This window comes from Stenella coeruleoalba, assembly GCF_951394435.1.
Source record: "Stenella coeruleoalba genome assembly, chromosome: 10".
Lineage (NCBI taxonomy): Eukaryota > Metazoa > Chordata > Mammalia > Artiodactyla > Delphinidae > Stenella > Stenella coeruleoalba.
This window is the reverse complement of record NC_137156.1, coordinates 87115164-87139373: the sequence shown is the minus strand read 5'-3', so window position 1 is coordinate 87139373 and position 24210 is coordinate 87115164. Positions and strand designations below refer to the sequence as shown.

Sequence of the window (24210 nt, the reverse complement as noted above, 5' to 3'; positions counted from 1 at the left end):
TATTCATTCAGATTTTCCAATTGCTATACAAGTATTCTAGTTCTCTGTTTCTCCTTGAGTCAGTTTTAATAGATTATATTTTTTTAGAAGTTTGTCCCTTTCATCTAAATTTTCAAAACTTTCTAACATAAAGTTGTTCTTATTTCCTCTTATCTGTTTTCTTCTCTACAGCATCTATAGTTTTCTTACTTTACATTCCTGTGTATTTGTGCTTCTTGTTTTTGTTTCTTCTTTTTTTGATCAATCTTGCAAGAGAGTGTATCTGATTAGGTTATCAAAGAACCAATATTTTACTCTCTTGATCCTCTCTCTTTGTCTTCTATTTCATTACTTTTTGCTTTTATCTATGTCATTTTATTCGTTCTGTTTTGGGAAAGTTGTTATGCTGTTTTTTCTGACTTCTTATATAGATGCTTAACTGGTTAACTCTGGACCTTTCTTCATTTAAATCTATAAACTTTCCTCCAAATACCTGCTTTGTATGCATCTTCAAGGTTGTGAAATATACTGAATTTTCATTATTATTCTATTCTAAAATTTTCTGATTTTACTCATGAAATGTTTAGAAGTGTGTTTCTCCAAGTGTATGGGGTTTTTATGTAATGTCTTTATTATTGATTTCTAACTTCATTGCATTTCTGTCAGAGAATTTAATTTGTTGAGGTTAATTTTATGCCTAGCATGATCATTTTCTTAAATTTTGAAGCTTGAAAGTAAGGTTTATGCTCTGATTGTTAGCTGCTAATTTGTATGTCTGTCTATTGTTGAAACTTGTCGGTTGGGCTGTTTACATTTTTATATCCTTAATGATTTATTTTGTCTGTTTAATCTATCAATTTTTGGATTGAAAGGTGTGTGAAAGTCTCTTACTGTATTAGTGAACTTGTCAATTTCTTCCTGTCAACCTGTGGTCAGTTTTTACTTTATGATTTGAGGCATGTTATTTGGTGCTAGTAGTTTACAATAACTAATATTTTGTCTCCCAGTTATAGCTCCCTGGAGAACTGCAGTGTTTATTATGTAGTGGTCTTCTTTTATCACTGATAATGCTTTTTTGCCTTACAATCTATTTTGTCTGATACCAGTATGGAGATCCCAGCTTTCTTTTGGTTAATATTTGCCTGGCATATTTTCTTTCTGTCCTTGGAGGAGTTAATTTTTGTGAACATTGTTTCAATAAACTTTCGATGACTGGTTTCAGATTCAAAGATAACTACAAAATCTTATATTTTTTTGTATACTGAACATTTGATATACAGCTGTGATGGATCAGTAATTTAGGAACCAGTTTAGATGTTTTGGGGGTTTCTGGTCTTACTGTTAGGTACGTTGTCCTGTCTGGGTTCCCTGATTCAAGTGTGTCTGTCTCTGACGCCCCACTCCACACTGGATCAATCCAGCAGGTCTTTTTAATTTGTCCTATATAACTTCTTTCACTTAAATTCCTCTTTTTGGTGTCACTGCCTTTCCTTTAATTCAGGCCTGTATTTTCTCATTTCCTGCCAGAGTGTCCCCTATGTTTTCCTTGCCCCCAGAGTCTCACTCCCTGTCTTGTTTTCTTCCAACAACAATGCCAACCCTGTCATCCTGAAATGCCATTTTGCTCATGGCTGTCCTGCTCAGCAGTCCTCCACAATTCCTCCTGCCAAGGTTAAGAGCCTAAGTGATGCCTGAGCTGGGTTCAAGACCCTTTGGGTCCTCTTCCTCATCTTTTCTACTTCTTCCCTCACTCCTGCTGATTGGGCACCCTCCCTCTCTCCTTCCAGATACACTCAGCATGTCCCAAATTTGCCAAGAGTTTCAGCCCTTCGTTGCCTTTGTACATTCCATTTTCTCTACCAGAAATGTTACATTTTGCCTGAAGCTTTCTCTAATGACACCAACAAAGTCATCTCTCCATTGTAAGGCTTGAAGCTAATGCTGGCATCACTTGTCTTGGTGATGCTCATTGTAATCCAGTCAGTCATAGAGTTGAGATGTCTGGCAAAATCTCCTCCTTTGCCAGCCTTTACTTTGTGGGGCAGTTCCCTGTGCACTGTCGCCACTGTGATTTCTAGTTCTTGGCATGAGGCACTTGGCATGTCTGGAGACTGACTGATGGAGGAGGGGACTGGTTCTACTCTGAAGCACCTTAGATTGTTTGAAAGTTCTCCTTTGAATTGGACTGAAGTCTACTTTTTTTTCATTAGTTTTAATTCTGGACCCACATGGAATAATTCCTTTCTCTTTTCAAATACCTGTTTTTATCTGTCTAGGGGATTGCTATCGCATTCCTTCTGAGTCTTCTCGATCAGCCTCTTCTGCCTTTAAATGATTCTTACAGGTCCAAAATTTCTACTTCTTTGCCCTTCCTGGTCTCTCTCTCTCTCTTTGTTTAATATTTACTTAGTTATTGATTATTTATTTATTTTGGCTTCACCGGGTCTTAGTTGTGGCATGCAAACTCTTAATTGCGGCATGCGAACTCTTAGTCGCGGCATACATGCGAGATCTAGTTCCCCGACCAGGGATTGAACCCGGGCCCCCTGCATTGGGAGTGCAGAGTCTTACCCACTGGACCACCAGGGACGTCCCCCTTCCTGATCTCTTTTTAAAAGGCAAATTGTACTTTTTCAGTGCCTCCCCTCTCCATTTTGGGGTCAGTACCCTTTTAAAGTATCCTCCAGGTTTGGCCAGAAAGTAGAAAGGAGCTGTCACTCTCATTTTTTATCACCATTTCTGTATTAATGTGGTCTGGGAGCTCATCTACTTATAGTTGGAAACCTCAACACACTCCTTATTCCTAGTTTGCCATTAACCAAAACCCTTAAGATTTTTGTCTCAGATGTTGTTGAATTAATTATAATTTGTCTCAGACGTTATTTAATTATTTACAATTATAATTTCTCATGTATCAGCTATTGAGAAATTTGTATCTGTTCCCTGGTTTTTACCCTGTTGAATTTGGTTTTGTCCCATGCACCTGCTTTAACTTTTTTGAAACTAGAATGTATCATCCCAGCTATTTCCTGATCTTTTCCTGATCTTTTTACTTTTGTAACACTCTTTGTAAACTTGACTCCTGAAATCCAATAAGTAATCATTTTCGGAGCTTCTTCTGTATGCGAAGCACAAGATGAGGGACCCGGGAACTGAAGAGGAATTAGTAAGGCTTATGCCCTTAAGGAATTAGAATGAATGTTCTATGTTTTCACCTCAGACAGTGAATACACGTTGAATGAAGAAGTCTGGCGTCAAAACTTTTTACTCTTCCACTAGGTCCCTTCCTTCAGGTGGAAATTAATCTTACCTGTAAGGTCAAATGTGAATCCAGTCAGCTTTATAACCATACACCCCATGTTCTGTATTTCACCCATAAGGAAGCCACAGGAGACTGTCATATGCCTTCCTAAAACCCAGGCACAATCTTTGCCCAGGGCTCACAGGCTGAGACCAGTCCAAGGGATGGCATCCATTTTTGTGAACCCATGCCAGCTCCTGGGGACACCACTTCATCTCCGAATGCACACAGTTCATGGGTTTTGAGTTCACGGTCTGCAGTTTCATCACTTTCCTTCTTCACCATCTGAAAGATAAGCAAGATGCATTTGCCTCTTTCCTGTCTTCTGTGTGGATGTTGGAGGCTAGAAACATTGTTCTTCTCCCCTCTCCAGTTTTTTCTGTGATCAGCAAAATGTCTTTTCTGTTAGTATTAATCTGTGTCACAGTTTTTGCCTTCCATAATGATAGCTGTAATTTTATGGTACTTCCTGGGCCTTTTTCTCTTTTCTTCATCATTCTCATTTTATTGAACAGACAGCCCTTGGCCAAATTGACAGAAAAGCAAACTCCTTCTTCTTGGGACTTCTGAGATATAGTCTGGTCCAAATGAAGCCCTGATCAGTCTGTCATCTTAAGCCATGGTCCACAAAGCCAAGTCCTGTTTTTGATTTGAAAAGGTTGAGGTCGAAAGCTTGTCCCTTGCCATTAGAAATGTAGAGAGGCCATCGAGTATCATGGTTAAGGTTATGGGAGCCAGTGGGCCACTTGGCTGGCTTCAGATCTGTATGGCCTTGGACAGGTCATTTAAACTTTCTGTGCCTCAGCTATCCACAAAATTGGTAGAATTAGGCAAATTAGATGAGCTGACACACGCAGTATGCTTAGAGCACATTAGCACAGACTAAGTAGTCAATTAATGGCTTGCAAACAACACAGTTCCTCCATTGATGCATTGCTTGCTTAACAATGCCATTGGCTGAATCAGGCAATCGGTCCATGATAATAATAGGAGCTTACTGCATGCCAGGCATTGTGTTGACTACTTTATATTCATCATGTCTCTTAATCTCATAGGTTTTATACGATTTGGGTTATGTCCCCATTTTATTATGGCCCCAGGTTACAGGTATGGAAACGGAGGCTCAAAGAGATGAAGAAACCCAGGCCTGCTTGTCAGAACCTGAGCTCCTAACCACCTTGCTGTGGTCAGTCATTACCCTGTCATCTTCCAGAACATTAACCCACCCTCTCTGTTAACACTGCATGCTCTGTCTCTGTTGACGAAGATCCAGTGTGGTTTCTATTAATGAGCATTTAGTCTTGCTGGGGAGAAAACATATGTAAATGGCAGAATTAGTGGATTACGGAGAGAATCCGCCTCATTGCCAGTGATACAGCGGGTGATGCAGCCGTAAGAAAGATATTGATTCAGGGACTTCCCTGGTGGTCCAGTGTTTGAGAATCCACCTTCCAGTGCAGGGGACGTGGGTTTGATCCCTAGTCAGGGAACTAAGGTTCCACATGTCACAGGGCAACTAAGCTTGCACACCACAACTAGAGAGCCCGCGTGCCGCAACTAAGATCCAATGCAGCCAAAAATAAATTAATAAAATAAAATAAAAGATATTGATTAAGACAAGAGGGAACTTGGCGTGGTCTACAGGGCTGAGTGGAGTACGGGACTTGACCTGGGAACTAAAGATGGGTGGGGTCTGACCAGGCACAGAGAGAAAGGAGGGAGGTGTGCAAGGCAGGGACACAACTTGAGGCAAATCCGCGAAGTTAAAACAGTTGTGCTGGGAGTGAGAGCAGTGGTGAACTGGTCGCGCTGGTGGAGCGGGAATGTGCTGGGGTATATAGAATATGTTAGAGCATTGGGGAGATGCAGTTACGTCTGCAGCATGTACGAGTTGCAAGCTGGTGGCCCTTGGGTCACTATTGGTTCTCAGTGAGTTTTCTAAAACTTCGAATTGGTTGTCAGCACTTAAAAACTGGAAGATTTTATGTCAAAGTCTGGATTTACAGCTGCTCTGGAACTAACGGAGAAGTTCTGGCAGTTGCTGAGCCCACGTCCCCGCTTGGTGACAACTGGCCAGAGCTGAGGCCAGCTGTCTCCCCTGTACGGGACAAGGGTGCCCCATTCTGCACAGACCCCCGCCCCTTCCATGCGACTCCATCTGCCTGACTGGTGAGGGCAGCAGAGTTTGTGACCTTGGCCTCTTGGATACGGGCTCTGAGACTGGCTCAGAGGACCCTGTCCTTTCTTCCTTTCAAACTGCAGGCTCCATGAGAGCAGGATCCAGGCTTTGCTTGGGCACTGCTGTGCTGCTCGGGCTAGAGAAACGCCCTGCAGATCTCGGGCCCTCAATCAATGTGGCACATGGGTGGCAGCAGTGACCACGTTACAGTGGGCTCAGTTTCTGAAGCTGAACACAGACGGATGAGGTGCATAGCAGTCAACCGGGTGGCTCATTTTAAGCCCTGTTTTTAAAAAGGCAAACTGTGGATGACCCTTAAGCAGCAAATAGGCCACTTATGAAGTCGAGACTGGTCTGCGTGTGTGTCAAGGAGAAAACTGCTGGTTGTGCTTTGCTCTGTTTCCAGCCCCATTCCCGGGCCCGGGGAGGTACGCTCTTGTTCTCTTCTTCGGACACACACTAAACAATAGGAGTGGAAAATGCATCAGGAAGACCTAAGGCACATACTTATTGGCTTCATTCAGCAGGAACAGCAGCACGACCGAGCGCACAGCCAGAGTTCCCTGCTCTGTGCGATTTCACAAATCCTGTAAAACCCTAGTTGCTTTTCACTAGGGATGTGATCGTTCCTCCTGGCTGCGGATGGCAGCTCTCTGCCACGGCTCAGTTTAGCCCGGGTTCTTGTTCTGTTTATTTCTTTCTTTCCCTTTCTTCTGCACGTGGTGTTCCTCTGGACTCCGTCTGCACTCACCTTGCCATGGGAGCCCCGGAAAAGAATAAAGTCCACCCGCCTCTCCCCCCCAGGCTTGGCTCCAGAAAATCAAAGCCGAGCAGAGGCAGCTCTTCTCCGCCTGCAGCAGGGTCAGCGATTTGTGTAATGTTTTCCGTGTCAGCTTATCTCTGCCGATTTCTTGTGTTTGTGAGCAAGGGAAGTGCCGCATCGCCATGGCTGCCTTTTTCAACAGGTGGGAGCCGCAGCTGCGATCAAAGCCCAGCCCCGCGCTCCCCGCCGACAGCCGTCCCTGCTTTTTTGTCAAGTGTTCCTGGTGGGGCTGGATTCATCCCTTTGGAGTGAGGTGGCTGCAAGAAAAAGCTTACCCGATGCCCCCACGAGGAACGAAAGGAGAAAAGCCCTTACGTCTCTCGCCCCACATGGGAAGCTTTTTGATCACATCGTTTGAATCTAACCATAATTAGGCTTTTGCATCCAGTTCTCGTAGGAACACGAAATGCTGTTCAGCCAGCAGGTTTGGTACTCACAGCCCTCTAACTGGGGGTTTCAGTTGTGCCGTGTATTCCTGTATTTAGTCACACGATATTTTGGAGCCACTTTTTCATTCTTATTTTTAGTAATCAGTAATTTTCGTAGATAGTAATTTGGGTCTGATTGGACATCTTGGCAACTCTTCAGTTCTCATTATAGCAGAGTTTTCGCCTGTATGTCTTGATGCTAAAGTGAACATAGAATTCTTAAGCGATGTCCAACAAACTAATTTTTGAGAGTCATGGTCACTACCTTAAAATAGAGAATAAATTTTAGTTCCCATCCTGATACAAGTATCCTAGAAGGCTTAATTTGCGTAAATGTTTTGCCAAGGGTTGGATCCCCCAACATAGGAAAGGTTCTTCAGGCTTAATTTGCGTAAATGTTTTGCCAAGGGTTGGATCCCCCAACATAGGAAAGGTTCTTCAGGCTTAATTTGCGTAAATGTTTTGCCAAGGGTTGGATCCCCCAACATAGGAAAGGTTCTTCAGGCTTAATTTGCGTAAATGTTTTGCCAAGGGTTGGATCCCCCAACACAGGAAAGGTTCTTCAGTGATTGTCCTGGCTAGTGTGGTCTTCCAGCCTCTTGTTTCACGTAGGTAATAAGCCCTGTGAGTACCCAGATGGCGTCACTGCTTCGGTGGGACCTAGCACACAGCAGGTTGCGTGTTAGAAGCCCTGGCCATCCCCCGGATTTACCCTCTGGCATCAGGCCCATGTTGGCCTGTGAGCACTGGTGAAGTGTAGAGAGTCGTTCATACCTGCTTAGCCCATGTGACTGAGGAAAGGATCACACGGGCTCACGCATACGAAAGCAGTTCAGAACCCTCCAGTCTGGTGCCTGTGCGGAATATTAGTGCTCCAGGCTGTGGTAGCCCTGTACTCTTAGCTTTGTCTAGACCTCGTCTTTGTCACAGGAAATTAGGGCTTTCGATTCGATCTTGTTAGTCGAATTTTGTATGCATAGCCACGTGAGGCTATTTTAGTGTAGATTAATTAAAATAAAATAAGATTTAGGATTCAGCTCCTCAGTCACGCTGGACGTTTCAAGTGCTCAGTTGCCACGTGTGTCTCGTGGCTACCGCGTTAGATAGCACAGATCTAAAGCATTTCCATCTTCACGCAAAGCTCTGCCAGACGACCCTGGGCTCAGTTATCTATCAGGTTCCCTCCAGCCTGCGTTTGTGTAGACTTCAACAGAGTGGCTTGCTCAGTTCTTAAAGGAGAATTAATTGTGCCTTTAATGCCCCATCCTCCACCCATACCAGGGGCGTGGATCTGCTGTAATCTCTGCCCTTGTTTCCCTGGTGGCTGAGCATGAGGCCTTCCTATGGCATCTTTCACAGTTTCTTAGCAGAGAAAAGTTAGCTGTAGAAAGACACGTTCTTGAGCCCTTAAGTAATTTTATCTAGCTTATATTTATAGTATAAAATACTATAAAATTCTGGCTTGGCCAGAATTTTTCTCCTCTTCTACTAAACCTCTGGGTCTTCCTTTTTAGAAATAAGATAGCCCGTTGTCATTTTCCTTGAACGTGGGACAGCACAGATTGGGTATCAGGCTCAGGTGAGTGGAAGGTAGGAGAAGCAGTTTTCTAGGCATGGATACATGATCTGGAGATTAGAGACAGCTACGTGGGAATTGACATCCACATGGCTTTTAGGCTGGGAGCAGGGGTTGGATGTGAGTATTGTACCAAGTTCAGTGGGCTGGAGGTTCAAGCCAGGAAGAAATGGACTAAGTAAAAAGCAAGAATAAAGCCAGGTCTCACACTTTAGGCTATTCAATGTATTTGGTCCCTTATGTCACCTTTCAGTGAGGTCTTCTCTAGACACGTAAAAAATTGAATCCCCTCTGTCCTTAACACTCCTGGGCCACTTTTCAGCTGTGTTTTTTCCATAGCAGTTATGCCATCTAGCACACTCTGTATTCACTTAGTTTCTGTTCGTTGTCTATCTTTTCCTAAACAAGAGTATAAGCTCCATGAGCATGAGGGTCCTTATCTGTTTTGCTCAGTGCTTAGGCACATAGTACTTTCGGTAGATATTGAATGAGTGAATGAATGAATGAATGAGAAATGCGTCTGCCGCGTTGTTTCAGTGAGACCTGGAGGTAGAGGTTACTTGTGGGAGAGGCCCATACTGGAGGTAAGGAAGCAATCAGAGGAGGGCAGGGCGAGACTAGGGCAGGCCTGGGTGGGGTCTAACCGGGCTGGAGAGGGAGTGGGGGAGGAGCAGGCTTCTGGAGCCTGGCCTTGGGAGAGATCTCTGCAGAGGTTGAAGATTTTGTGCAAGAAAGCAGCTGATCCCAGCTTTGTAGAATCGGTGCTGGGAGATGAGATGTTTCTGAGAACGAGCCTCAGGATCAAGCGGGCCTAGAAGAAAGGCCACGGAGAGAACTCTTGAGCCAAAGGGCCATTAGAGAAGGGCTCCTCGCACCTTGACCTGGAGCCCAGGTGGCTGAGTGGCTGCAGGCTGAAGCTTCAGAGCTGACCCAGGAGCGGGGGAGAGCCTCGTGCCAGTCCCATCCTGCCAGCTGTTTGGTCAGATTGAGTCAGCGCTGCTGAGAGCTGTAAAGCGTAAGGTGGTCATAATCATCACTCCGACACGGTCACGTCTGTCTGAAGCAGTGCTTCTCAGACTTCACTGAGCATACAGGTCCCCTGGGAGCTTGTTAAAATTGCAGATTCTGATTCAGGGGTCTGGGATAGGCCCTGGGGTTTTGCAGTTCTCACAAGTTCTGAGATGATACTGCTGCTGCTGTCCAGGGACTCCACTTTAAGTAGCAGGGCTTTATTAAGGAGAGGAACGAAATATGCGTCATTGATATCAGTTACCTTTATTAAGACTTTGAAAATTCTCCTTGGATAGGCTAGGGACTGTCACTTAAGGATGTTCCGATAGACAAATGCTTTTCACTGTAGTTGAACTAAAGTAGTTTTTGAGAGAACATAAGCAACCATTAAGAAAATTGGCCTTCCCCGATTTTGATTTTCTGTAGATGAACGCTTGTCAGCACTGTTGTCCAGTGTGGCTTTCAAATCCAAGGTTTCCTAAGGCAGTTCTTGAAAGTCCAAGCCTGAGCAGACTTTTACGTCCATTGCCTACATGCGAGAGGTGGTTGTACCCAGCAGGGTGTGGTGTGTGTGCTGAGCTGCTGACCAGCTGGTCTTGACAGCCGCCTGGATCGGGGTTAGAAGTCTGCTCTTGTGCGTAGCAAATGGACTTGAGGACATGGGGAAGGGGAAGGGGAAGCTGGGACGAAGTGAGAGAGTGGCATGGCCATATAGGACATATATACACTACCAAATGTAAGATAGATAGCTAGTGGGAAGCAGCTGCATAGCACAGGGAGATCAGCTCGGTGCTTTGTGACCACCTAGAGGGGTGGGATAGGGAGGGTGGGAGGGAGACGCATGAGGGAGGGGATATGGGGATACGTGTATATGTATAGTTGATTCACTTTGTTGTACAGCGGCAACTAACACAACAATGTAAAGTAATTATACTCCAAAAAAGATGTTTTAAAAAAAAAACTAATGGCATTTGACCTGTGCGTTGTGAACTTGCTTTGCAGTGGTAACTCCTTTATCCTTTCCATTTTCTCCCTTCTGCAATGAGGATGTCTTTTCTACACCTGTCCAACCATTATATTTTGCAACAGATAACTTGTTTTTTAGTTTCACAGGTCTGTGGACAGAGAGGAATTTACCCCAGGATGGAACATACCCAGAGACTCACCTAAACCTGATTGAGATGAGGTTTAGATGAGATTTTGGACCTAGAATTGATGTTAGAATGGATTGAGACCTTGGGGATGTTGAGACGGGTGAATGTATATTGCATGTGGGACAGCCATGAATTGGGGGGGCTAGAAGACAGGCTGTACTGGGTTGGATAGTGCCCCCCCAATTCATATCCTTCTCAGAACCCTAGAATGTGACTTCATCTGGAAATAGGGTTGTCGTAGGTATAAATTATTGTTAAGATGGGGTCATATTGGTGTAGGATGGACCCTTAATCCAATATGACTGGTATTCTTATGAGGAGAAGAGACACATCCAGGGGGAAGACAGACAGCCACACAGAGAGAAGGCAGGTGGTGACAGAAGCAGAGTTTAAGAGTGATGTGTCTGTAAGCCACGGATTCCTGGCAACACCTGAAGCTAAGAGATAGGCATGGAAGAGATTCTCCCCTCTGAGCCCTCAGAAGGAAGCAGCCCTCCTGATACCTTGATTTTGGACTTCTAGCCTCTAGAGCTGTAAGAGGATAAATTTCTGCTGTTTGAAGCCACCCAGTTTGTGGTAGTTTGTTATGACAGTCACTGGAAACTAATACAGGGAGTTTTTGGAAAATTATTCTAATGGTCTAATGGACTAGGTGTTGTTTATCATAATCCAGCCCCAAAGAATGGTATTAAGTCAAGTTGAAAATAGGATGAAAAATTATTTCATTGGCCCAAACTCAATATGGCATAAATGACTCTTTTTTTTTAACATTTTTATTGGAGTATAATTGCTTTACAATGGTGTGTTAGTTTCTGTTTTATAACAAAGTGAATCAGTTATACATATGCATATATCCCCATATCTCCTCCCTCTTGCGTCTCCCTCCCACCCTCCCTATCTCACCCCTCTAGGTGGTCACAAAGCACAGAGCTGATCTCCCTGTGCTATGCAGCTGCTTCCCACTAGCTGTCTATTTTACATTTGGTGGTGTATATATGTCCTATATGTCCATGCTACTCTTACACTTCGTCCCAGCTTCCCCTTCCCCTTCCCCGTGTCCTCAAGTCCATTCTCTACGTCTGTGTCTTTATTCCTGTCCTGCCCGTAGGTTCAGAACCATTTTTTTTTTTTTTTTAGATTCCATATATATGTGCATTAGCATACAGTATTTGTTTTTCTCTTTCTGACTTACTTCACTCTGTATGACAGACTCTAGGTCCATCCACCTCACTATAAATAACTCAATTTTGTTTCTTTTTATGGCTGAGTAATATTCCATTGTATATATGTGCCACATCTTTTTTATCCATTCATCTGTTGATGGACACTTAGGTTGCTTCCATGAATGACTCTTATCTTGCAGTATTTTCTGTATGTCAGATGACATACAGAATCGGTAATGTCTTGTTCCAAGAGATCAGTTGTTTCTGTTAATGACTGAGATGGAAACGTTTTTTACTCTTAGAGAGTAAGGACAGGCTGTATTCATCTGTGCATCAGGTGCTGTTTGTCTTTCATGGCACTTTTCAGAGTAGAGTTTCACCAGCAACTTCTACCTAAAGCTAATGCATTACCTTTTATTTAGATCAGGTTGCATAAATGTATTTTGGGCGGAGGAGTTTGAAGTTTGGAACTGGTTCTTTTCAGTAGAGAAGAATTATGATTATATGTCATTATCATCATTGCCTTTTAAAAAGAAAGTTGATATACCGTTTGTTCCCAGAAAGAACCCGAGTGTGTGTTTGTGTGTGTGTCTGCGCTTTGAAATTAGAAGGCCAAGTCAGCGTATTCCATCATCATCCAGTATGAAATGTGTCTGGAGTGGCGTCACTAGAGTCGTGTCCTACGTTATCAGTTGCTGGCTCTAGTGTCAGTATGTCATGCCTGGCAGGTTAGCAGGGTTTGGCGGAGGAAATGAAACCTAGTCAGTTACTACAAGATTTATAGTAGGCCTGCTATTGCAGGAAGTGGTGAAAAGTTGATTGATAGTTTGAGACAAAACTCTACAGCAAGAAACAGGATGTATGCTTTCTATTTATACCTAGTTTTCTTTTTCCTGCATTTCAGGGCTCCTTTTGCACTTTGTTTTGGCTGTTTCATAAGGCTACGGTTCCCTTTATTTTTTCCCCCTAAATTCAGTTGCCAAATATAAAATAATTGAGGAAATTTTATATCAGCTTAGCCACAGTAAAGGCATATACCCTCAGCTGTTACTGTTACTCTTTCATGGCAGTTGGATTTACTGTAACTTGTCAGAAGGCAGTCTTTAATTAAAAAAAAAATTCCTCCAGATAGGATATTATTTCACATCTATAAACAGAATGGCAGGGTTTTGGGTTTTTTTAAAGCTACATGGCAGGATTACATTTCCAAAACTTTTCTAAGAAAAACCCGTGTTGAGTATAATTCTATTAAAATACGACATTGGTACGATCTATCATGTGTCTTTTAAATGCTGAATCTCTTCACTCTGTAATTAATACATCTTAACAGGTAGGAGTTCTTCACTTAGATATAAAATATATACTATAAGTACAACTAGTAACTCAGTGTATGTGTTCATTGAGTATATCCACATGTACCTGGTTTTTGTAAGCATTCTAGTTAACTAATAATGTCACTTGACAAGGCTTTTTGACACAACCTAGCCTGGTCTGTTTTGAGTGTGACAGTGAGAAACCACTAACTGCGTTAAATGAGGTGTTTTCTGAAATGGAAAGGCCATTACAGAGTTAGAGTCTAGAATTTACAAGGAGTGGCAGAGTTAGAACCAACTCCAATTGTGCCAGTGCTTGAAAGAACAAAGAGGCTACTCTTGCATGGCTTAATTTTTTTCTCCAAAGGAATAATTTCCTTTTCTGTGAACAGTGACTGCTAAGTTATCTGTGTAAAATGATTGAATAGAAACAAACCCAACTTTCATTCCTCAGGCTGTTGGGTCATATTCTAAACCAATGATATTTTGAACATTTTAATTCGTTTTTTATCCCAGCATTCTTTGAGAGGTCAAAATGCTTCTTCTGTAAAGTTTCTATAAGAAGTTTAATATCAACTTGGGAAACTAGACAGCTTGAGGTAGTAAAAGTGGGATAATAAGAGATAGAGGGACTTCCCTGGTGGTGCAGTGGTTAAGAATCCGCCTGCCAATGCAGGGGATATGGATTCGAGCCCTGGTCTGGGAAGATCCCACATGCCGCGGAGCAACTAAGCCCGTGCGCCACAACTACTGCAGCCCGCGTGCCTAGAGCCCATGCTCCGCAACAAGAGAAGCCACCGCAATGAGAAGCCCGCGCACCACAGCAGAGAGTAGACCCCACTCACCGCAACTAGAGAAAGCCCGTGCACAGCAGCAAAGACCCAACGCAGCCAAAAATAAAATAAATGAATAAATTTATTTTTAAAAAAAAGAGAGAGATGAATCAGGGTGGCAAGGAATAAAAAACAGAAACATATAATCTGTTTTTTACACACATTATATAAATGGGTCATCTTAAACATAATACAGTGCTAAAAGTGAGAAACAAACTTTTCTCGGAAGCATAAAAAGTCATCTCAGCTGGTAAGAGGCACGAGTTTCTGTTTGGGTCCTGGGCCTCATCCTTGCCACCTTCCTGCCTGTTAGAGTTGACACTTTTTAGTCCCAGCATTGTGAGGGATGCTTTCTGAAAAGAGCCAAGATGACAGGTAGGGAGCTTTGAAATTCCAAATTCATGCACTTATAAGTGATAGATGTAATATTTTTATAGTAGACAATAACAAATATATACATAGTTTTAACTTGAGTAGATATATCTACTGTATTCAGGAATATCCACAAAAACAATTCACATTTTTTCCCCCTGGGATTCTACAACCCCTGTAGGTAAAGCTTAAATGTATACTCCATTTAAGATTGCTGAACCAAAGGGACCAGTCCTAGTTTCTCTGGAGAATTCTGGGCCTTAGGCAAGTCAGAACTTGCTCCTTTGAGGTGTTGAGTGGTATCACGTTGGGAAGGAATCAAGAATGTGAGCTTAAGAAGGGAAGCTTTTCAGAGCCTGAGAATTCCTGGGAGCCCCTGTGGTGGGGAAGAGAGAGTGCGGGAGCTCAGAGGCCTGGGCTTCCCGTCCTGACTGCCCCTCATGAGCGGGGTGAACTTCAGCTGGTCTCAACCTCTCCAAGCTTCTGTTTCACCATGTGTCACGTGGGGATAAAAATGAAGCCGATTCATAGGCTTGTGGTTAGGAGCCAGCGCAAGGAGACGTTTGTGGAGCGCCGTCCTTCACGTATTGTTGAAAGTGTTTAGTGTGGCTCTTAAACATGTGAGGTGTGTGCTTACTGAAGTGTGAAGGCTTTTAGTTCAGATTTTTATTTTGCATATGATAATTTAATGTGAGGCATTGTCTCCTTGCCCAAGTCCATGGCTCTTTATCTCTTGAAGCTGTGTGTCATTACCCAGAGAGGACCTTTTTCAGTGAGAAAGATGGCAGTGAACTAGTCCTTAGGCTGGCAGGGCCTTGCAGTAAGGAGGGTTTAAACTGGTCCACTGGCTCTCACCAGATCCGTGGCCACTGGTAGCCAAGGTTTCAAAATATACGGTGGGCATCATCTACAGCTGTCTTGGACGTGGGTGTAGATTATACTGCAATCGTCTTATTTCATAACTGTGTTTTTAAAGATGTCTCAAACCCACCAGGGTTCACTCAGAGTTATAGCCCTTTGGGAATCATTCACCAGCTCTAGTGGATCTCATCCCAGTTTTCCTCTCTACCCCGGACCATCTTTCCTTTTCTAAGCTCTGGCAATCCCAGCACCAATACATGGGGTTTTCCTCATTTAAGAGAAAGTTGTGCATCCATGACGGCCATTGTCCTTGTCCTACCCTCCCTTGGACACTGACTGCAGTGGAAGCTTCGGGTCCTGGTTACACTTGTGGAGGGCCGGGGGCGGGGCGCGGAAGCTCATTGTTAACGTTAAGTATTTTGAGACAAAGGGGTCTCAGGTACATCCAGGCACTTAGATGAAAGTCCCCAAGTCCCCATCTATCACTTAAGCCCTATTGAAATGAAGTCTCATTTCCCCAGTATTATGGGATGGACTTCGCTTTGACGAATGAATTTATCCTGTGAACTCACCTCACCCAGTTTGTCTCAAGCCACTCATTTAATCTTTGGAGCTAGGGAAACCCAGAAGACATGTCACTCATTGCCACTTTTTTTCACTTGTCACACCAGATTTTCCTCCATGGAACAGCAAAGATATCATTTTTGGAGAACTGCAGTATGCTTTACACGTTGCTTCAGAAACAGAACTACTAAAATGAATCCAGGTTAATGAAAAAGTTTATCTGTTCAGTATAATGTAATGTTATAAATGTAGCAAAAATATCCTCTGAAATAGCATGAGATGGTTTTCTGCTAAAAATGAAAAGCACTCCATGTCGCTCTCTGACTGCTTTTTTTATTTCTTTTTTAGTTAAAAAATTTGAATAGGTATTCCATTCACATAGGTTTAAAAATGAACAATAGTGTTTGGTTCAGCAGCACAGATACTAAAATTGGAACAATACAGAGAAGATTAGCATGGCCCCTGTGCAAGGATGACTCGTAAATTTGTGAAGTGTTCCATATTTTTATATTGTGTGATATTGCTTATATGTGGAATCTAAAAAAAGGGTACAAATGAACTTATTTACAAAACAAATAGAGTCACAGATGTAGAAAACAAAGTTATGATTAACAAGGGGGAAGCGGGGGGAGGGATAAATTGGGAGATTGGGATTGACATATACACACTACCATATATAAAATAGATAACTACTAAGGACCTGCTATGTAGCACAGAGAACTCTACTCAATACTCTCTAACGACCTATATGGGAAAAGAATCTAAAAAAGAGTGGATATATGTATATGTATAACTGATTCACTGTGCTGTACAGCAGAAACTAACACAGCGTTGTAAATCAACTATACTCTAATGAAAATTTTAAAAATAAGACCCAATATGTGGTGACAAGTCTCCCTCTCACCATCATCTTCCATCTTTCCAGCTCCTGCAGTGCCCCCTCCACATAAATACTAGTGTTTTCTGTAGCTCTCCAGGGTTCATGGATACGTGTACAAGCAAATGAAGTATGTTTTTATGTCCTTCCTTTGTTGTGTGTGTTTAACATAGAAGGCAGCGTATGCATGTGGCAGGCCTTTTGTTGTTACACGATATATCTGGGTTAGCCCCTGGAGAACCTCATCTGTTACATAGCTGTAGACTTTTCCTTCGTGGGATATGCCACAGCCGTATGCCACGTTGATGGACATTTGGGTGTTTCTTATTTTGGAGTATTAGAAACAATGCCACAGTAAATAGTACCTTGGGCCTGTGTCGTGTAGCCTACGTGTTTAATTTCCAGATGCGGGTTTGCTTGGGTCAAGGGTATGTTACGTTTGCAGTTTTGAAAGGTATTGCCAGGTTCTCCTTCATCGGGACTGAAGCTTGTAACTCTCTCACCAGCAGTGTATGAAAGCGCCTTTCCTCCACAGCCTTGCTGGCAGTATTACCAACCGTTTGGATTTTTGCCAATCTGATAAATGAAAACTATATCTCAGCACGACTTTAATTTGTATTTCTCTTATTTGACTGAAGTTGTTGAACATCTTTTCGTATATTTAAGAGCCATTTGTGTTCCTTTGTATGGGAATTGTCTGCTTGTGTCTTTTGCCCATTTTCCTGATGGATTATTATCTGCATTTTTAAGAACTCTGTTAGGGGAACTAGGCCTTGTTTTGTGATATGAATTGCAAATATTTTTCTCAATTTTGCATTAGCCTTTTGACTTATCTTGTAATCTTTTTTTCTTTTTGCCCTACAGAACTTGTTGATTTTTATTAGTTTTGGTAGATTTTTTATTAGAATTTATCAATCTTTGCCTTTCTTTTGTGGCTTCTGGATTTTGAGTCCTAGTTAGAAAGGCCTTCCTCATTCTAGGCTCATGAGGGAAATCTCCTGCGTGTCCTTGTAGTACTTGGTTCCTTTCTTCCGTCCATATCATTGATCTGTTTGGGGATTCATCCTGTGTGCCGTATGAAGTATGGATCCAACTTTATTTTGTTATCTCTTTAAGCTGTGGACCCTGTTATCCCCAGACCAATTAATGAATAGTCCTAACATTTCTTCTTAAAATGGTCTTCAAGGTCCAGAAAGTTGGCAGCTCTTGCGGAAGCCTTAAAGAAAGCATCCCCGACCAAGGCCCAGCTGGGGTTGGAACTGCAGGAACTGGAAGCAGCGGCACTCTTGGTCCAGGAGGAAGAAGCTGCATCGAACGCAGGAGCCCGATGCATTTCCGGGCAGCAGACGCCTTCCTCCAGCTCTGAGACAAGCGATTCGGAGGAATCAGAGAGCAGCACATCGTCTGAGACCGAGGACTCAGGCTCGGAACACGAGGAGCCCAGAGGTGGTGAACGTGAGGCAGGGCCTTCCTTGCTCGGTCCCTTTGTTGAGGAAAGCAGCTCGGCCCTGCTTCCTGACCATGGTGGGATGTGCAGAAGCGTGGTCCTCCCAGGGTCTGATGATGGTCAGGGACAGCCGCTCGCCTCTCCCCGGGCTCCTGGGGCATCTGAGCCTCTAATCCAGGAGCTTGGAGAACAACTGGAGACTTCGGTTCAGATTTCTGAGCCCAAGGGCTCTGCTGCTGGACAGCGTGCTGAAGAGAGACAGCCGGCAGACACTCAAGAATTGACTCCGAGTGGTCTCATTCGTTATTGAGAATTACGTCAGATTTGGTTTTGTTGACCGAATGAGAATTCTTCATTTTCACTTTGTACTTTTCCTTAGTGTATACAACATTGTTTATCAGTGAGCTAATGTTGACACCAGTCGGTTTTCTTGTTGCACCTTTAAAAATAAAGTTCTAAAGTTTTTCTTAAAGTGTAGTTAATATTTGGAGATAAGAATAGTAGTTCTTCCAGAATCTCTAGAAGGTAGAGCCCTAAAATACTTTGAGTAGCTTTACAGAGATACGCAGGACATACAGTAAGCCGCAAACATCTTAAGCAGATAGTGTGACAAGTGGTGACAGATACATACACCGAATAAAACCAGTACTGCAGTTGAGATGCTGTACTTACCCACCATCTGCAAGTGTCCTCCTGCCCCTTCGTCACCCCTCTCCCACCCGCGCCTCTGCATGCCACCCACCCCCATTCCCCAGGCAAGCCTCCGTCTGCTCCGTCGCCGTATGTTAGGTTGTATTTCCTAGAATTTAATATAAATTGAATCGTATAACATGTACTCTTCTTTGTCAGGCTTATTTCATTCAGTATAATTATTTTGAGATACATTGATGTAGCGTGTATCGAGGTTTGGCGGTGTTTTCTTTTCCATATCTGAGTAGTAGTTCATTAAATGGACATTTGGGTTGTTTCCAGCTTTCAGCTGTTCCAAATAAAGCTGTTATGAACATTTGTGTGCAAGTCTTTGTGTGGACATATGCTCTTATTTCTCTTAGGTAAATATCTAGGAGTGGAATGACAGAGCCGTATGGTAGGTGTATGTTTAACAGTTGAAGAAACCACCAAACTGTTTTCCAAAGTGGCTGTACCATTTAACACGCCCACCAGCAGCCTGTGAGAGCTCCGCTTCTCTCTCATTCCTGTCATCACTTGGTGTGGTCCATTTTTAACATTTTTACCATTTTAATAGGTGTGAAGTGGTATCTCCTTTTATTTTGCGTTTTTAAGACTTCTTATGTTGAGCGTCTTTTCACATGTGTATTTGTCATCTTTGGTGAAGTGTCTGTTTAGATCTCTTGTCAATTTTTTTAAGTTGGGTTGCTTTTCTTATTTTTGAGTTTGGAGGGTTCTTTATAAATCCTAGATACAAATCCCCAGAGGAGTCATCCTTGCATGCCTGATACTCTTTGATTGGATAAATTTTGTGAATTCTGCCTCGTTGGGTACTGGATATGTGTTCTTATAAATATTCTTTAGCTTTGTTTTGGGATGCAGTTAAGTTACTTGGAAATAGTTTGATCCTTGTGGGTCTTGCTTTTGTAATTTGTTAGGCAGGTCTGGAACAGTGCTCTGTCTAGAACACGCTGTTTCCCCGTCCTAAAGAACGATTTTCCCGTGCCCCAGGGATTATGAGTGTTCCAGTCCGGCTGATGGAAGTAGACACCTGTGTGAGTGCTGAGCACTGGTCCCTCTAATCCTTTCATGTGGTTCTTGCCTGGCCTCATTTATAGGCTCTCCTCTGAGTCCTCGACCCTCTCCAGGTATCTGGGGTTCTCTACAGCTCTCCCCTCTCCCCTACCCTGTCTTGCAGACTCGGGCTGCCTTGGACTCCCCAAGCTCCCAGCTCTGTCTCCTGAACTCCGGAGTCCATTGGGTTCTGCCTGGGTCGCCCCTCCCTGGGCAGCCTAGACATTCTTCCAGGGCAGTAGGCGAGACCCTCGTACTGCTCCTGGGGTTTGTTTTCCATCCCTTGGGATCACTGTCTTTCATTGCCTGATGTCCAGTGTCTTGAAAACCATGGTTTCATGTATTATTTCTGTTTTTCTTGTTTGGTTATGTCAGGAGGGAAAATTCATCTGGTCCGTATTACTCCATCTTGATTGGAAACGTAAGCCTCCATTAATAATTTAAATGTGAATTTTCCTACTTGAGTGGAAGCTCCTAGGGAGTGATGTCTGTGTCGTGTCTTGTTACCACTGAATCATCAGTGCCCATATTCTCAGAGCTCCATAAATATTTGCTGAATGAATGAACAAATGAAATAAACCAATTTGCTTTAGGGAGGAAATGAAATGAAATCTGATATGTGTTAATCTCAGTAGCATTTTTATTTCAGGAAAGGGTATGATCCCTTTTACTCTGGGTCTGTATAGGTTGCAAGTATTTGTATTTCCACTATAAATACCAGTTTGTATTAACAGGATAGTTGGGGTGACTGTGCTATTTGACACCCATGTTAACTCCTGAACACCATAACAGCTTTTTTAGAATGTGTTCAAGACTTTTCTCAGGCTCCCCAGAGACCTTCAGAATCCCTGTGACCATTGAAAATGCATTTCTCCTCAGTAGCACATGACCTGAGGCCAGTTTGAAAATGCATTATCTGTTACTCCCCTCATTTACTTCTACTGACGTCAAGTTGAGCAAATCCACTCTTGTCTAAAAGTTTAAAGCCGTGGAAATTTCTCCTTCCATCACCTTCTGTCCTTACTTAGGAATCCAAACAGGATCTACTTTGGTGAGAATTGTCTTGGGTAGAAAAATCTGTTGCTCTCTTCCTCCAAGGATGGGCAAACATGGTCCTTCCCGGACATCCTCAAAGCAGAGGAACTCGCTGAACGACTCTCATGAGTTTTAAAAACAATGTGAGTGAGCGCCTTAATTTTAGATTCCGCGTCTGCCGCGTTACTTTTACCCTTTCTTTGTTCTCAGAGGGTTAAAGCTTTCTAATATCGCATTACCCTTTGTTTAAGATGAGTTAAGAACACTATACCATGTGTGTAACCCAAAACACATCCAAGAGTGCTGCCTTTAATATATTTTTTAACTAGATGACCTGCCAGGCAACTCGAGGGATTTCCTATAACCATATGCATTTCCCAAGAACCCTCGGTGATGGAAGAAAAAAATAAAAAGTTAGGGAAAGCACAGAGAGGAGACCTCAGCAGCTCCCTAGCTGCAGCTTAGTGGCAAGAACCAGGGCCTCGGGGCTGAGGAGACAAGGCATTGAGTCCCAGAGCCATAGTTCGGAGGTACGCCAGCCTCTGAGCCTCTCCCTTCCTCTTGGAAATGGGAATACAATGACTTTTTTTGCTTATCTTACAGGATGATGAGACTGCATGTTCAAAACATCATTTTATCAACTGGAAAGTATTAAACCAGCATAAGAGTTTATTATTATTGTCACACTCCCCAGTGCTGCACAGGGCTCTTTTAAGCTACCTGACAGCAGGTTTCTGGGGGAGCCAGCCCTTGGAAAATGAGAGCCCTGTCAGTCGCTTCTGAGGCATGCTCGTGGTAAAAGTCTACACAGTTCAGCAGATTAGACAGAAATATTAATTACATCAGTGAATCACAGCACTGCCTCATCTTCTGGGCGGGCATGATCATTGACCTGTGTTCTGTGTTCTGTCTCTCCTCCCATCATCCTTGAAGAATGACACGGGGCCTCGCCGTGGACATGATCGGTTTTAGGTGCCAGGGACTACACTGATTCCATCTTTCACTGGCACGGGATTAATTTACAAATGACACAGGGCTACTCCCTACCACATTCTAAATTGGTTGAACAGCTGGGGGGTGGTTTTCACACCTGCTAGTGAAAAATCCATTTGGGTTGCATGGATCAAATTCTATTACCAAGAATTGGGCATATGAGAGAAAGGATCAAGTTTTCTCAGCCATAAGACTTCATAAAATTCTTCTAAATCAAAGGGAACTCCTGGATATCTATTTTGTTATAAGGAGATTGTTATTTTCTATCTTGTAACTAGAAATTGACCCATATAGTCAATGGTGACAAAAGATACATCTAAAAGAAATGGAAATGAATGAAAGACAATATAGGAAGGAAACTCTAGGCAGCTTTAGAGTTGCCGCTGTATTAAAAATATACCAGCTCTTCAGAATATATTAATTATAAAATCTTGGAAGATGTAGACATCCTCTTCCTCTTGTATAAAATGGTCTGTCATGTAATGTCATTGCCTGTCTGGTAGATTGAAGTTAAAGCTTCATAAACACAAATCTCTGTGACTGTTTGGTCAGGCGTCCCCATGAAAGCAAATCAGAGATTGCAAATCTTTCCTTAACATCATTCCATCTAAATCCCCGATGGAGTTTTTGTTCGTGATCGGCTGCTCCCTTTCCCGCCCATTTTCTAAGTGCGTCATGTATAGTTTCAATCCATAGCAAATGAAGGAAGCATTGATTAGACTTGATTTAAGGCAGCAAGTGATAAATGCAGCTGGAAATTGATTCATGTCTCTCCAGTGACTGGGGCTCAGCCATCCACAGTTGACACAACTCTTGTCTCAAGGCTGGAGAAAACAAACAGGGAAACACATGTCAAACAGATAAATGACTCGGCTGTTTTGAACTCTCTGCAGAGACCATTTGTTTCCTAGATAAGGAAGACTGCTCTCCAAAGTCATGAAAAGATAAGCTGGAGGAAAAGGATGGATGTGGGAGCAGATGCCTTAGCACTTGGAAAAAAAACAAACAGAAAGGATGTACCTCCCAGAAGAATCTTGCTACGTGGATTCGCTTTCCTTTCCCCCCAGAAAATGCTGGAAGCAGCGATTTGGCCACGCCAGCCTCGGTCCTGGCTGGGACCACATGCTGAAGGCTCTGCCTCTGGTTATTTTAGGTATTCCAAGTGGTAGGCCATCGTCTCTTATGCTCTTTCCAGGGGGACATTCCCCACCTCTTGCTGGATTGAGCATTCAGGGGAAGGAGTAGCTGAGCGACTGGAGAGCCCTGTCTATAGTCCCATCTAGCCTGAGGCTCCAGCAGTTTCACCACCAGCCCAGAGACCCCCCGGAAAACAGGAGCCCTACTGCAACCCAGGGCCTCCCGTGGAGCCTCACCTACAGCACAGAGTTCCATATTTACTGTCTTTGTTTCCGTACATGCTGTGTTTTCCCACCTCCACCTGTTTGCTCGTGCACTGCTTTCTCTTCTCCCTGTGAGTTTGCCCAGATGGGCCCATGCAAATGCCACCTCCTCCAGGAGGTCACCCTTCATTCTCCCTGGCTGGAAATAATTTCCCTCCTCTGAACTCCCACTGAATCAGGGCCAGGTCCTGCTGGAAGAGCCTGGAATCCAAGGAAAGACGAAGGGATTGGAGCAGGGAAGAGAGATTCCTACCAGGCTGTCCCCTAGGGCAGTGGGTTCCAGAGTTCTGTATTCAGACTTCTGTAAAATTAAAATTAGAAACAAGAAAACGAGGGTGCGGGGCAGGGAGGAGTACAAAGCTGCCAGTGGTTAGTTTTGTTCATGGATGTACACAGGCCGTATTCTACTGAAACCATGCTTCCACACAAACGTGTTAGCATCAAAAATGTAAAAGGACCTTTCAGAATAATAGTCCTCTAAATCCAACACACTTACCTACAAGAAAAACCCTCTCACCTGAGAATCACAGTTAACTGCTTGGCATCTGTAGTTCCAGTCTTTTTTCTGTGTATTTGTATACAGATATATATATATATATATATATATATATATATATATATATATATACCCACATTAAAAAAAAATTAGAATCATGCACTACATAAATTGTAAATCCATTTTTTCTCCTAACAAGAGGTCATGACTATTTTCATAAGTCATTGAATAACCTCCCAAAATGAGGCTTTTCCTAGCTGTACTGATGTAGTCTTATTGAAATAGAAGAGATTACTCTCAAATGTAAATTGTATTAATCAGGGTTTTCCTGCTGTGTAGTGTATGAGCCAAGCATGGGCACCTAGATTCTCTAGGTACTTCCTTTTCCTCAGTTGCATTACTGCAGCCTGGTGTATTTTATAGAAAGAATACCCTTGAATTAGAGAAGAGACAGGATTTTCATAACATCCGTCACTGTGGAGCCACTGCATGGTACCAAGCTCTGTGCTAGGCTCGTCTTGTCCTAAGCATGTCACGCAGGGCCTGTCTCCCCGTCAATCCTGCTATAGGCATAGACCCCCGATGGGGGCAGCTCTGGGTATGTGGAGACCAGGTAGCTCTGTTCTTAGCTGACTGGATCGGGCTTGAACTTGACCCAGGGT

General features: G+C 43.2%; 1 protein-coding gene across 1 annotated transcript in view; it reads left to right on the top strand.

The window, feature by feature from the left end:
- Positions 1–18803, top strand: part of SHQ1 (SHQ1, H/ACA ribonucleoprotein assembly factor) — an 88510-nt gene extending 69707 nt beyond the window's left edge. The window contains exon 11 of the mRNA XM_079934240.1: positions 17621–18803. Within this exon, the coding sequence (XP_079790366.1) occupies positions 17621–18191 (571 nt within the window). The 3' untranslated portion in view covers positions 18192–18803. The remainder of the gene's footprint in view (positions 1–17620) is intronic.
- Positions 18804–24210: the final 5407 nt, after the last annotated feature.